We start from the raw sequence: 13,125 nt of genomic DNA on the forward strand, positions 1-13,125 counted from the left end.
ATTCTCATATAAAGTATAAATCTGAGGCTAAGTTTTTGAACAGTGTCTTACTGCCTCAGTAAAGATCATGCTGTTTAACCTACAAGCCTTGCATTTAATTTTCCTTCTACCTAGAATGCTTCATTGTTGTTTTCTTCTTTTCTGTTCAGCTCCTATTTGCCCCTCATATCTTTACTTTCTTATGGGAAGAAATCCTAAATCCTTAATTAGGCTATGTGCCTATTCTATGTGCTTTTATAGCATCCCATACTTATTCCAGCATATCATGTATTTATCACTCTGAGCAGTGATTATCTCCATTTAACTGATTTCCCAGGAAATTGTAAGATCCTTGAGAGTAGATGGTCTTTCTTACTCTAGAACAGTCTGAGATATAGTAGGCATTCAATGGTTTGTTGAATGAATGAATAAATAATGCTGACATCTTGAAATGATCATTGTAATTGAAGTCACATGTTGTTACTTCTTTGTTACATGCAAACGTAACATGGAAGTAAACATGATCAATAAGCTACGGAGTATAAGTATGTATGGGAGAAACAGAGCAGGGTAAGAAAGATTAGGAGTCTCAAGGTTGTAGGGAGTAGGGAAAGTTGCAATTTTAAATATGGTACTCAGGGTAGGCCTCACTGAGGTGGTGACAGTTGAATAAAGGTTAGGTAAGAGAGTAAGTCATGGAGATATTTTGTGAGAAGAGTATATAAGGTAAAGGAAATGGGCAATGCTAAAAGCCCTAAGGTGGGAGCATGCCTGGTATGTACAAGGAAGGAGGCCCACATGGCTGGAGCATGGCTATTGAGGAAAAATAGTAAGAGATTAGTTCAGAAAAGTAATGGAGGGCTAGATTGTATCGTCTTTGCAGGACTTTCTAAGGACCTAATGCTAAGACATGAGTCTGGAATCCATGAAAGAAATCTGGGCCAAAAATATAGATTTGGGTGCCAAATGACATATGAATGCTATCGAAGGCAATGAAACTGGATGAGATCACCAAGGAAATGAATACTGATAGTGCACAAGAAAGGGGCAAGGACTAGGTCCTGGACACTCTGAGAAGTAAGAGAAAAAGAATAGGAACAGCAAAGGAGAATAAGAAAAAAACAAATAATAATAAAAAAGGACAACCAAAAAGTTGTATCTTGTGGAAGCCTACTGACTACCAAGTAAGATGAACACTCAGAATTGACTATTAGATTTAGCAACATGGAAGTCATCTGTGACTTGACAAGAGCATTTTTAGTAGAATAATGGTGGCAAAAATCTGACAGGAACAATTTTAGGAAAGAATTTGAAGAGGTAGTGGATATGGTATAACTCTTTTGAGGAATTTTGTTTCAAAGGGAAGAAAAAAAATGGGGGAAGAACTGGCAGGTGTTTGTTTTTTTTTAAGATAGGTGAAATAACAACATGTTTGTATGTTTATGGAAGAATCCAAATGAGAAGATATTGAAAAAACATCTACATACTTACATAACCAAGACTGGTAATATTAAATAACCGAAAATTAAGATAGGAATAGCTTTGCAGAGCATGATGGTGAGGAATACTGTGTTAACACCCTGAGGACATGAAATTAAAAGGTGTGATTTTTAGGTAGGAGGGAGGAAGAATGATCTAAAAGGGGTAATGAGATATTTAAAAAAGTCAATCAACTTCTACTCATTCAAGAGTTAAGGGAGGAAATACCTTTCGAGGGCTAATATTTTAAGTATCTTTAGAGGACAGCCAGTTTCAAAGTGAAGAGAAACGAAAATTCAGAGACATCAAGATAGAAGGGCGTTTGCTGCCAATGGATCATGAATTCCTAAGGGCACACAAGAAAAGTTTCAGTAGCTGAGCAGAGATACAAAACAAAAGATGTGGTATGCAGAACTTGATGGGACTGGACAGCAAGAGATGAAGAATGATGTGGGAATCTTGGGCCTCTTACAGTGGTAAACGTAAAATAATCTGATTTTATGGGCAAATTAAGATTAATCCTGGTGAACTCAGGAAAGATAGGGTGGTAAAGGCGTGAGTGTTGGGGAACCAAGTCATTTTGGAGGACCTATGACTGACTCTCTTTTGGTACCTATTGGGGGAGACTGTATTTGCTCCTAGTGCTGGAGTTTCCCCTTCTCTCCTGTTGAACGAATTTCTGTACATGAAGCCTGTTCCATTCACTATTAACAATTTTAAAAATTCATATGACTTCATACACATGGATTTATGACCAAATAGCTTATAGCTTTAAAAATTTCCCTGCTCTAGGGGAAATGTAAGCTAATTTTTCATAGCAAAGTTTGGTTTTACTTACATCTGTGTTACAGGAGCGATACCGTTTCCTTTCCCCAAGGCAATATTTTCCACCTCCTGAAGGTCTGAAAACACATTTTGTTAAACATGTGAATATATCTGTCTACATAAAGAGTATATATATTACTTGATGAAAACACATTAGCATTTATTTTAAGAAAATACAAAATTTGACATTTTACTAGTTATTAAAATAACAATTTTGCTGGTGATTGTTAGCAATAATGATTATGGTTGTAGAACATAAAAATTAAGGCAGTTTACTATAAATAACTTTACAAGACTCTTGTCATGATTTACATTCTTAAGAAAATGCAATTAAATAAATTTATTTTCTAATAATCATAGTAAGCAGGTGCTCAGTTCAACACAGTGAGTTTACAATCACTTACTTATAATGAAAAACCATTTGAATCATATTCAACAAAACACATAATCTGATGCTATCTGTTCACCAAATAGGAAATAGTAAGTTTAGTATTTTTTCCAGACTGGAAATGAGAAAATATAAAGTAACTCTCTGGAAATAGTTTCATTTCAAAGTAAATAATGCAGAAATGAATTTCAATCTCATTACATGAAGTTTGAAAAATTATACCTAAAAACCAGATGGCTTTGCATTATATACATACTGTATATTACACTTAAATTAATGAAAAAGATGTTCAATATTAAATTCATATAAATTAATTTTTTAAGTATTTAACATCAGGGAAAGCCATATGCTATTATTTGGACATGCTATTTTGAATGGAAAAAGCCAATTTCTTTTTTTAAAAGAAGTCCAAGTCATTCTCTTAAGGATCTGGGTATAATACTTATTATCATTGAGGTTTACAGTTTTGGTTACTAATTTATAGTAGCCTGCAGTTGAACTTGGGTAATTACTCTGTACTTGTTTGAAAAAGATCAAGTATAATTTCAGCTTACTGGTAGTCAATGGAATAATTAAAGTTACATTTTCAATATATTTTGAATGCTGGTGGATACTGATTCTAAAAAGGAAAAGGAATGGCCCAGTTTACTCAGCTAGGGAGACATGGTTTGGTCAAACAAAAACAGGGGTGTGGGGATGATGGTAGCATGACTAGTTTGTGAGTGGGTGACAGTGAGCTAGCCTTGTTTAGCAGAAAGATAATAATGGAAAGAAAGCTGGGGAATGGAAACACAGAACAAATGTAAAAGGAAATAATTTCAAGCTAAAAAGAGTAAAAGAGAAGAAAGATATTTAGAGAGGGGAACCAAAGAGAGGGATCTATATAATACTATATATTAAGTAATATATAACTACCCCAGAAAGGGAAAAAAAGCAGAAGGGATATTATAAAGCCATGCTGCACCGAACATTAGTTGGGAAAGGAGGCCTGCCACCTGAGCTTTAGACAAAAAGGGGAGCACTTGATGTGCACCAGCTAAGGAGCAGTTCAGTCTCCGGGTGCACAGGAAAGTCTAACTGCGGGACAGGTCCACCTGTAATGGGCGCTGGTGGGAGGGAGAGGCAATACAGCTACCAAAGAATACTGATGGGGCTGGCCTTTCGCCAGGGGGACTCTGACCGGAGAAAAAAAGAGTGGTGGGAGAGGAACAGTCCGACCTGCATAAAATAGCCACAGGGAGAAATGTGGTGGCAGCTCCGGAAGATGATTAATAGGGGCATGTGAATGGAAACTATTTTAACACATGGGCAGTATTCTTTTCATTGTGATTTGTGATGCGAATCAAGGCATTTCAACCCTTGAAGTGCTCTCATTGGTCCTTTTAATACTAATGTAGCAGTAATAATTTTATGTGACATGTGAAAAGACCTTAGGTTTCCTGGGAATAATGGTAATGTGGCTAAGAGCAGACCTGGATTCATCCATAATTCAGTTGTTTTTGGAGGGGGAAATCTATCTGATTATTACTAGATTATAAGTCTGGCTATACCTGGGATAGATACACAATGCTATTCTTTTTTCTTTTTCTTTTCTTTTTAGTTGCACAGTAAGGGGGAAGGAAGAAAAAGAGTGTCCAACAAGGCTCTTCCACTCTCCTGTGCCTGTTGCTTGTTCAGAAGACAAACACTTGGCTCACTAGTGAAACGTTTTTACAGATAACATGTGAAACCACAGCTTTGAATCATTTCCAACTGTGTCTTTTTGTTGGCTCCGGCTTACTTTAGCTACTTACGCTGGACTGTCACAGTGTCTTAGGGATGAGGAGACGCCTCCCCCGCAGGTCCTGCTGCACTCTCCCCATAGTGACCAGGGACCCCAGCCCCCATCTATGCTCTGGGGCCAAGTGCCAAAAGGAACACAATCTCCCTGATAACACCACTGCAAGATTTCACAGAAAACACAGAATTAGCTTTTAGGCAGATAGAGCTATCAGGTTAGAAATACATAAGGGTCAGGCAATGACCAATTATAGGCATTAGCATTCTCCAATAGATAACAGACTGAGAGTTCTTTAACTGTGTTTAGACAATGGCGAAGGTGCATGTGATTTGCAAATTATCTTTAGCTAGGCAATGATTTATAAATCTCTAAGATGTACCACAAGTCTAGAAAGCTTGACTTTACTTCCTTTTTTCTTATTTCGCTTCCTCCAGAACCCTAAGTGTTTCTCACTAAAGAGAACTCAAAAGTCTTTTTTAGATATTTTAGCATGAAATTTTTTTCTTTATATTCCACTATTATTAGGTTCATGGAATGATAACGCAATATGGAAAGTTCCCCAGTAAGGAATTTTTATGATGGTAATTGCTTTTACTTAAAAAAAAAAAAAAAAAAAGACTGGTTGAGGCTACAATAGTAAAAGAATGTGTTGTGGCATTTCATCTGCACGAGCCCTGCAGACATAATAAAAGTAATGCCAAGATACTAGGGACAGGGTACAAAAAACTCTTACATACACTGACTAGCCATGTGTATAGTCCCTGCATGAACATGTGTACTGGAATTCATTCAGCTTTACTCTGCAGTAAACCAACCACACATATTGCATGTGAGTAGAGAGCCAGGAATAATTTATCAAGACGCAGACATCACATAATCAGCTCATAACTCTAACATGAAAAATCTTATTTGCAGAATATGGTAAAAATGAAAGCCTTTTTGAAAAAACAAGCATTGCTAGGCTTTTATCAGTGTGTTTTTCTGAATTATCAAATTTTGACAAACCATACTGATGCTGTGAAAGTCATTTGTTTATAATGAATAACAATAAGAAACATTATTAGAGTTGAATAACTGGTAGCAATGTCAGATTGTTACATAAAAATTCAACTTCATATTAAAACGTAAAGGATTCTGATACACAATGCTTAGAAAGTGATGAGTTTATTACACTACTGCCACATAGCTGGATTTCTTTCACTTTTCACCATTTGCATGGCTAGCACCTCAGGCAAAACAGGCAAATGGAATAGCTTCTTACCTGTTCTCTATGCCTTTACTTGTTTACCCATAATCAGCCCATTCTCTAGTAAGCATTCAAAGTTCTTTTAAAAAACATATTATCCTCTTAATCTCACAAAACAAACTGAGGGTTGCCGGGGGGAGGGGGTTGGGGAGAAGGGGGTGGGATTATGGACATTGGGGAGGGTATGTGATTTGGTGAGTGCTGTGAAGTGTGTAAACCTGGTGATTCACAGACCTGGGGATAAAAATATATGTATATAAAAAATATATGTTTATAAAAAAAAAAAAAACAAAAAAAAAAAAACATATTATCACATCATGTCACTTTGCTTAATGACTGCAGTACTTTCCTATTTCCCTTCACTCTGGTCAGGAGTGGACTTTGTGATCTGACCCCTGCCTCCTTTTCCAGTCTTACTCTCTCTAGCAGATTGGACCAGACCACTGGACTTCTTTCTTTTCCTCAATACACTAAGTTTGTTCCCTCTTTTGGGTATTTGCATTTGCTGGTCCTTCTGGGAATATTTCCTCCCAATTACTGATGTTGCTATCTTCTCATTATTTGGTCTCAATCAAGCGTCCTTTCATCAGAGAGGTCTTTCTTTGACTACCCTTATTCTAACGAGGGATACCTCTCCACTCCTTCTCACCCACCCACCTCCAACTCCACAGTGTACTAGAGATTACATCCTCCTATTTTAGTTCCTTCTTAGCACTTACCACTATTTTAAATTACCCTATTTATTTTTCAAATTACTTTCAAATTACTTCTCTAGTATTTGTCTCATCTCATTAGTATGTAAAACCAGGAGATGTACATATGGCCGTTTACTTATTTTAAAAATTATGAACATAGCACCACACTCACTTTAGGCAACTCATCTATGCTTTGAAGGGGAAAATTCAGCAATGAATCTAAGCCCACAAATAATCAAGTTATTCTAGCAAAATATATCCTGACAGGCAGGATAGTATGATAGTTGAGAACTGAGACATGAATAAGAACTGAGATACTGAATAAGTAACTTGACCTACCTGCACCTGAGCTTCGTCATAAATAAAAATGTAAATTATAATAAAGCCTATAGCACGTGAGAGCAAAAAAAGGTAATGTGAAGAACATGGTACATAGGGAGTAAAAAGTATCTGGTATGTGGTAAGAGTTCTGTAAATATTAGTAACCATTGGGCAAATTTCTTAATTTCTCTGGCTCTCCATTTTCTTATCTGTAAAATGGGAATTATAACACCATCCCTCTAGTAGGGCACATAGAGTGATTAGAACACTGGTTGTCTCATATTAGCTAGTATCATTGTTAAAATGGAATGCTCACATGTAGGAATGAGGCTTATGCAACTGCAGAGATCTAAATGTGGTGTGGACAGCACTCATATCCTTCCAAAGTCCTGGAGAAAGTTAAGTTCCTGCCAGTCCTGGATGATGATGATGATACTGAATTCTTGGAAGACCACACAAATCTTCCAGAATGTGGAAAGAAATCAATAAGCACCCTTAGGAAGATTTGTTTCTCTCCACAGTGAATGATGCACATTTATCTCTTCCTAGAGTTGATGGGTCTCAGCATTTTTTTTAACTTGTTGACAGAATTTTTAATATCCTTTATTATAAAAAATTGTTTAAACTAAAAAGACAAAGCCAAAAACAGTCAACCCATTTCTCCCACCACTGGCAATCACCAAATTGTCCTCTATAAGCCTGTTTTTTGTTTGTTTGTTTGTTTTAAATACAAATATACTGGGGCTCCTGAGTGGCTCAGTAGGTTAAGCCTCCACCTTTGGCTCAGGTCATGGTCTCAGGGTCCTGGGATCGAGTCCCGCATCAGGCTCTCCACTCAGCAGGGAGCCTGCTTCTCCCCATACCCTCTGCCTGCTTCTTTGCCCACTTGTGATCTCTGTCAAATAAATAAATAAAATCTTTTAAAAAATACATATATATTTAATATACAGCATTATGTAGCTATAACTATGCTATTTAAATTTAATTAAAATTTAAAATTCAGTTCCTCAGACCTACCAGCCACATTTCTAGGGCTCCATAGCCACATGTGCCTAGTGCTTACTATGGTGGACAGAGCAGATACAGAATGTTTCCACCATCACAGAGTGTTCTATTAGAAATGCTGACTGTCTAAAACAGTGTCTAGCTGGTAGTAGATACACAACAAAAATGTACTGAATGAATGAATACATTACTTAAATTATAGAATTCTGTGCTCTATTCTGGTTACTAAATGTAAGAAAGGAGATACTGAGGGTAAACAAAAAGTCAAATTCATCTTTGTTTCCATGGTAGTTGCACTCAGCCAATTTCAATAGTTTTAACAACATAAAAGGAATTTTTTTGAGAAGTACTGGCCAATTAATTATCATTTGTCCTTCAAAAATTAGGCAAGACAAAGCCAAAACTGATTGTTTATAAGGCAAAGCATCCTGATCCCAAGTCTAATAAATATTAAAGTAGGATATTATGAAAGATAATTAGTTTTGTGAAAATTACCATGAAGAAAAAAAATACAACTGTCCAAATGGTGAACCATTGTAGTTGGCTGAACTGATAATACAGTATCAATCCTGAGAGCAGGGCTACTAATAACAACATACTCCTGAGAGGGAGAGAATATTTCAGCTGCCAGGCTAGGGTTTACTTAAATGATTTTGAAAATGAACCATTTGTATAATGATATCCCAATTGTGTTAGGCCTTCACCTACACAAAAGTCACAGTTTGGGCCAAGCAATATCTATGACTGCATTTTTTTCCTATGGGAGTAACTGAGCAATGTAGTACTGATCATCAATTACTGATTTTGTTCCCTGTGGTTTCAATTAGTGGCAACTAACACTTCTTAAAAAATTACGAATCTTAAAATTTACCCATTTTTCACGTTGAAAATTTAGCATTATTGATATCAAATAACATTCAAATTTGATTTTATATTTATTTTATATAATCACAGAGTTGCATCTAAAGCTCAGAGGGACTTTGGAATTCATGTTATCTAAATTCTTCATTTATTCATAGGAGTAAACCAGAACCTTAAGGAGGCTGACTTTCCTAAAGTCACTTTGGATAGAAAAAGGATTCTCTGTCCAAAATACACAGAAATCACTGGGGAAAAAACAATGTAGGTGTAAGATTATATATTATAAGCATATTAGACTATTAAAGTATACTAGACTATCTTTACTTTATAAAATACAAAATAACTCTAGAGATAAAAACTCTTCGGTACAATTGTACAGCAACAAGTTATTTCAGACCTTTTTGAGTATTTTTATAATTTAGAGATAAAAACTTTATTTTTTGCATTTTTCAGGGGACACAGAAATGATGAAGGCCATAAGAATCCTGAAAGAGGTAGGTTCCAAAGTATTTTATAATATTGTTATATATATTTCCTAGATGCTTACAAAATGCAGGGCAGGAAGAGAAGTCACATAAATTTGCTTGTTTTCCTGTTAAAACTTACACTTAAGGTAAAAGACAAACACAATATTTAGTTTGTAGGATGTTCTTCAGTTCTTATCATAAATTAGTATCTACAGAGCAATATTTCATAAGACACTTACCCGTAACTTTTATTGCAAAAATTCATACTACTGAATTATACCTGTTCCATGGAGTTATAACATAAAAGAATATTGTATCATCAAGTTAAACAACAAATATTAATGGCTAAAAAATGAAAAATCCAAGAAGTATTGTAGGTATCAGTTATCTAGCAACTGACAAAAGACTAGTGTTTAGCTTAATAACCAGCTAACAACTTAATTAGTTAGCAAGATAATTCAGTCTTATGTAGTCTGTGTTACAAACCTGAGTTCTGATTCTAGCAATATCCCTGAGACAAAGCAAGTAATTTGTTTCCTCAGATTCCCTACCTATAAAGATAGGGACTAACTTTAGTCAGATCCAATGTGGTTTGAATTAGGACAACTTCAGAAATTAGTTCTATGCAGACATGCCTTCAAAGAAATTATAAATCTAACAAAAGACTTGGTTGATATTGATCTCTGGCAAAATGGTCTTTTGAGTTTTATTTCATTTCTCCCTGTCTTATACCTACAGTAAAGGATTTCTTTGGAAATCTTGTTATTTCTCTGCTCCAGCACTGGTAAATATCTTAACATAGTACATTGATTTTAGAGAAGAAACTTATTTAACTTAATAATAAACACTTTAAGAAACTTCTAGGGAACTTCATGTGGAACAAGTTGAGCTAATTTTCTAGATTATTACATTCATCAATATACACCAAGACTTTAATGTAAGTCGTAAGTAATATAATTAGATTACACCAAATAAAGCAACTTAAAGTTTATAAACCTATAAGTGAATAAAGCTGAGAATTTTGAGTGTTGTATTTTCTATTTTCTTTTTTTTCTACCTGTAGTTGCTAAATCTGTAAAAGCTCTATTTTACAGGCAGAGAATTTTACTTCATTTCTTAAACTACATAAGTTAAATATTCAGATGAAGACCAGTTTTAAATCTTTATTCTCAAAGGTTATATCCAAACTAGTAATTTTGGACTGGTCTAAATGTCAGTTTTGTTACTTCAGCCTAAATTTTCTGGATAAATTGGGTAATCTTGGCCTTCTTTTTGCTAATTCAGGTATGTTAAAACAGATTCAGAAAGGTGATAGAAGTAAAACTATCACATTTCAAGAACAAAATCTCATATTGCTCATTCTTGCTTTTCACATTCCTTCTAAATAAAATAAATATGTTATTAAAATGATCTAGAAAGATGATACATTCCACTGAGGCTTTAAAAGTTTGCTTAAAAAAACCACTTACCCATTAATAAACAACATCTTTTGATATTGGACCACTCAATTTCATGATCTCCATCAGGGAATTATGTTCAAACAAGATATATTACAAATCAGACAATGTAAATGAGAATTTATCAGAATTCCACGAAGCAAAATTTCAGGATGATTATACACAGTATTTTAAAATATATATAATATATATTTTTTAATGAGAATCATTTAAAGTTATGATTATGGTACATCTTGCACCATAGCCAGCACTTTGGGTTCAGCCAGCATCTGGAATGAGAGACCCCTAAGGAAATCCTAAAATTTTGAAGGAAGTGATATTGGTGATTCAATACGCAACATTCTTCCCACATCAGAAAAGCTGAAAGTTGGAGCACAGCACTATTAAAAGCCTTATCTTTCCACTGTGCAGGTGCAGGAATGCAAAAGCTCATTGCAGCCCAAATTCTAAATCAGAACTTGTCATCCCATACTATTTAAATTTCTAGAGCAATTGAAAGGAATATTGCTTTTTCACTTCCTGTGTTTATAGTTTGGGACCCAGTCAAAACATATATTCTAATCTCAAGTGAATTAAGATCTAGGGCTGCAAATGTCCTATTACATATCTAATGCTTTAAAAGGGTATATAATAATCCTATTTTAATCCAGTCCGATGTTTCCCATGCAAAGATACTAGGAATCAGTGTTATGTAGGTGTAGGCCTAAATACTGGGCTATATCTCTAATTGGTCTTGTAGAATCATTAAATGAACCTTTTGGCAGTAAATCAAGGATTGGAAACTTCTTTGGTCACCATCAGACCTTGTAAAGGTTGAGTTTTGATTTTCCTTAGTATCCTGCTCAGTAACAATGCCAACACTACTACCAGAGTTTTTACAGTCTAAATCTTTATTATTTTATCATGTATGGCATCCCTCTGATTCCTGTGCAAAGAGCTATTGTTGATGCCATGACTAAGGAAAGCTCTTTTGGCTGAGAGCTATCTTGATTGATTTGTAGGAGTGTGACCCGTGGACACACAGTGCCAGTGCACCGTCTGGGCTCATCAAATTTCCTCCTTTGGTTAATGCTACTGTCCCTGAGCACATCCATTCAGACCATATGGTTCTTATTCAATACTTGAATGGCTTATTCAGGCAAACATCCAATGGCTGTAATAGCGATGTCAGACCCCCCAGGACTCACGCAAAGATCAGTTTTTAATTTTTTGGCCATATTTCTTACTCCATCTGCTAAATGCGCATGGAACAGTTCCCATACTTACACGGAACATTTGTGGAACTGCGCCCCCGGGCAGGGATCCCATATCTTTTGCAGCCAGAGTTTGACGAGATCATTGTGGATACAGTCCTCTGGATATGTCTATGCTATCACTTGAGCAATATTTCTCCCCTCCCCCAACTTTTTTTTTTTTAAGTATTTATTCAAAAAACTATGAGCAGCTTTGGTTTTATCCTGCTGGCTACATAGGATATAGGTTTTTTATTGTTCCTTTTGAAGACAGTAGTTTTGAAATTCAAAGTTAAGAACAGAGTTCAGCCATGGGTATTCCATTCATGTTTCTGAGACACACACACTCATGCTTATGCTTTCCGATGCTCATTAGTGCCAGTTAAGATAGTCTGGTGAAGAATTTTCTGCCCACCATCATCTAAGGTTGAAAAAATAATAAAGAAATGAATGATGATGTCCTAGTAATATACACTGGCACCTTCCCACTAAGGAAGTCCACAAAATGTTTACTGAGATATCTTCTTATTCCATCCTTACAAGATCTCCACGAAATGTTGAAATAGATCTCTCTCTCTCTTTTTAAGATTTTATTTCTCTATTTATTTGTCAGAGAGAGAGCACAAGCAGGAGAAGTGGTGGGCAGAGAGAGAAGCAGACACCCTGCTGAGCAAGGAGCTGGATATGGGACTCATCTAAGGACCCTGGGATTATGACTCCGGCCAAACGAAAGCCCAGGAGTCCTAGATCTCTCCTGTTTTAAAGTGGAGATTTATTATTTTGCCAATTGTAACGCAATTGCATGTTCTTACCTCAATGTTCTGCTCACAGTATTTTCTCACTGTAATTCCTGAGATAATGAATTGTTACAGGTAGATAAGTGAAAAATCCACTTAACATTAAAGGGTAAAATACATTGTCACCACCAATCTCAGGCTCAGTGACTCATTTATTTCTGTGACAACAAAAATTTGCTTTTTTCTCTGCAAAATTTCCTATCTGAGGGTAAGGTAAAATCAGAGGCAGTGTAGAGGGGCAAAGTTTCAACTTTGGAATCAGAAAGATCTGGATTGCAGTCTTAGCTCTGCTTTTAAATGGCTGTGTAATCTTAGGCTTTCAAGTCTTACTCTTTCCATCTGTAAAATGGGGTTAAAACAGTATCCCCCCCACCATAGGATTTTTGCCAATATTAAACAGAACAAATATGTGCCTGGCCCAGCATAAATACTTTAAAATTTTTCATTATCATTATCATCATCATCATCACCATCATAGATACTGATAATACCAACTATATTTTAATGCCACACAAAATTGACTAGACCAATTGAAATTTCTAATTTAACTGTGTCACTAGCTCTTTGCATGGCTGTTTCAGTTGGAGTAAAAA

The 13,125-nt window shown here is 35.6% G+C and overlaps 1 protein-coding gene across 4 annotated transcripts in view; it reads right to left on the bottom strand.

The window, feature by feature from the left end:
* The window catches only part of ADAMTS6 (ADAM metallopeptidase with thrombospondin type 1 motif 6), a 303,174-nt gene that overhangs the window by 85,102 nt on the left and 204,947 nt on the right, over window positions 1-13,125 (bottom strand). For 3 of the 4 annotated variants that reach the window (XR_009353976.1, XM_059175096.1, XM_059175093.1), the window contains 2 exons: window positions 4,465-4,610; window positions 2,297-2,360 (listed from right to left, as the gene is read on the bottom strand). Coding sequence is in view for 3 of the 4 variants with exons in the window: in XM_059175096.1 (XP_059031079.1) it covers window positions 2,297-2,360; window positions 4,465-4,610 (210 nt within the window). In the remaining variant the exon portion in view is untranslated. The remainder of the gene's footprint in view (window positions 1-2,296; window positions 2,361-4,464; window positions 4,611-13,125) is intronic. The other variant, XM_059175095.1, reaches the window with a different exon arrangement.

Source organism: Mustela lutreola, chromosome 5 (genome assembly GCF_030435805.1).
Source record: "Mustela lutreola isolate mMusLut2 chromosome 5, mMusLut2.pri, whole genome shotgun sequence".
Classification (NCBI taxonomy): Eukaryota; Metazoa; Chordata; class Mammalia; order Carnivora; family Mustelidae; genus Mustela; species Mustela lutreola.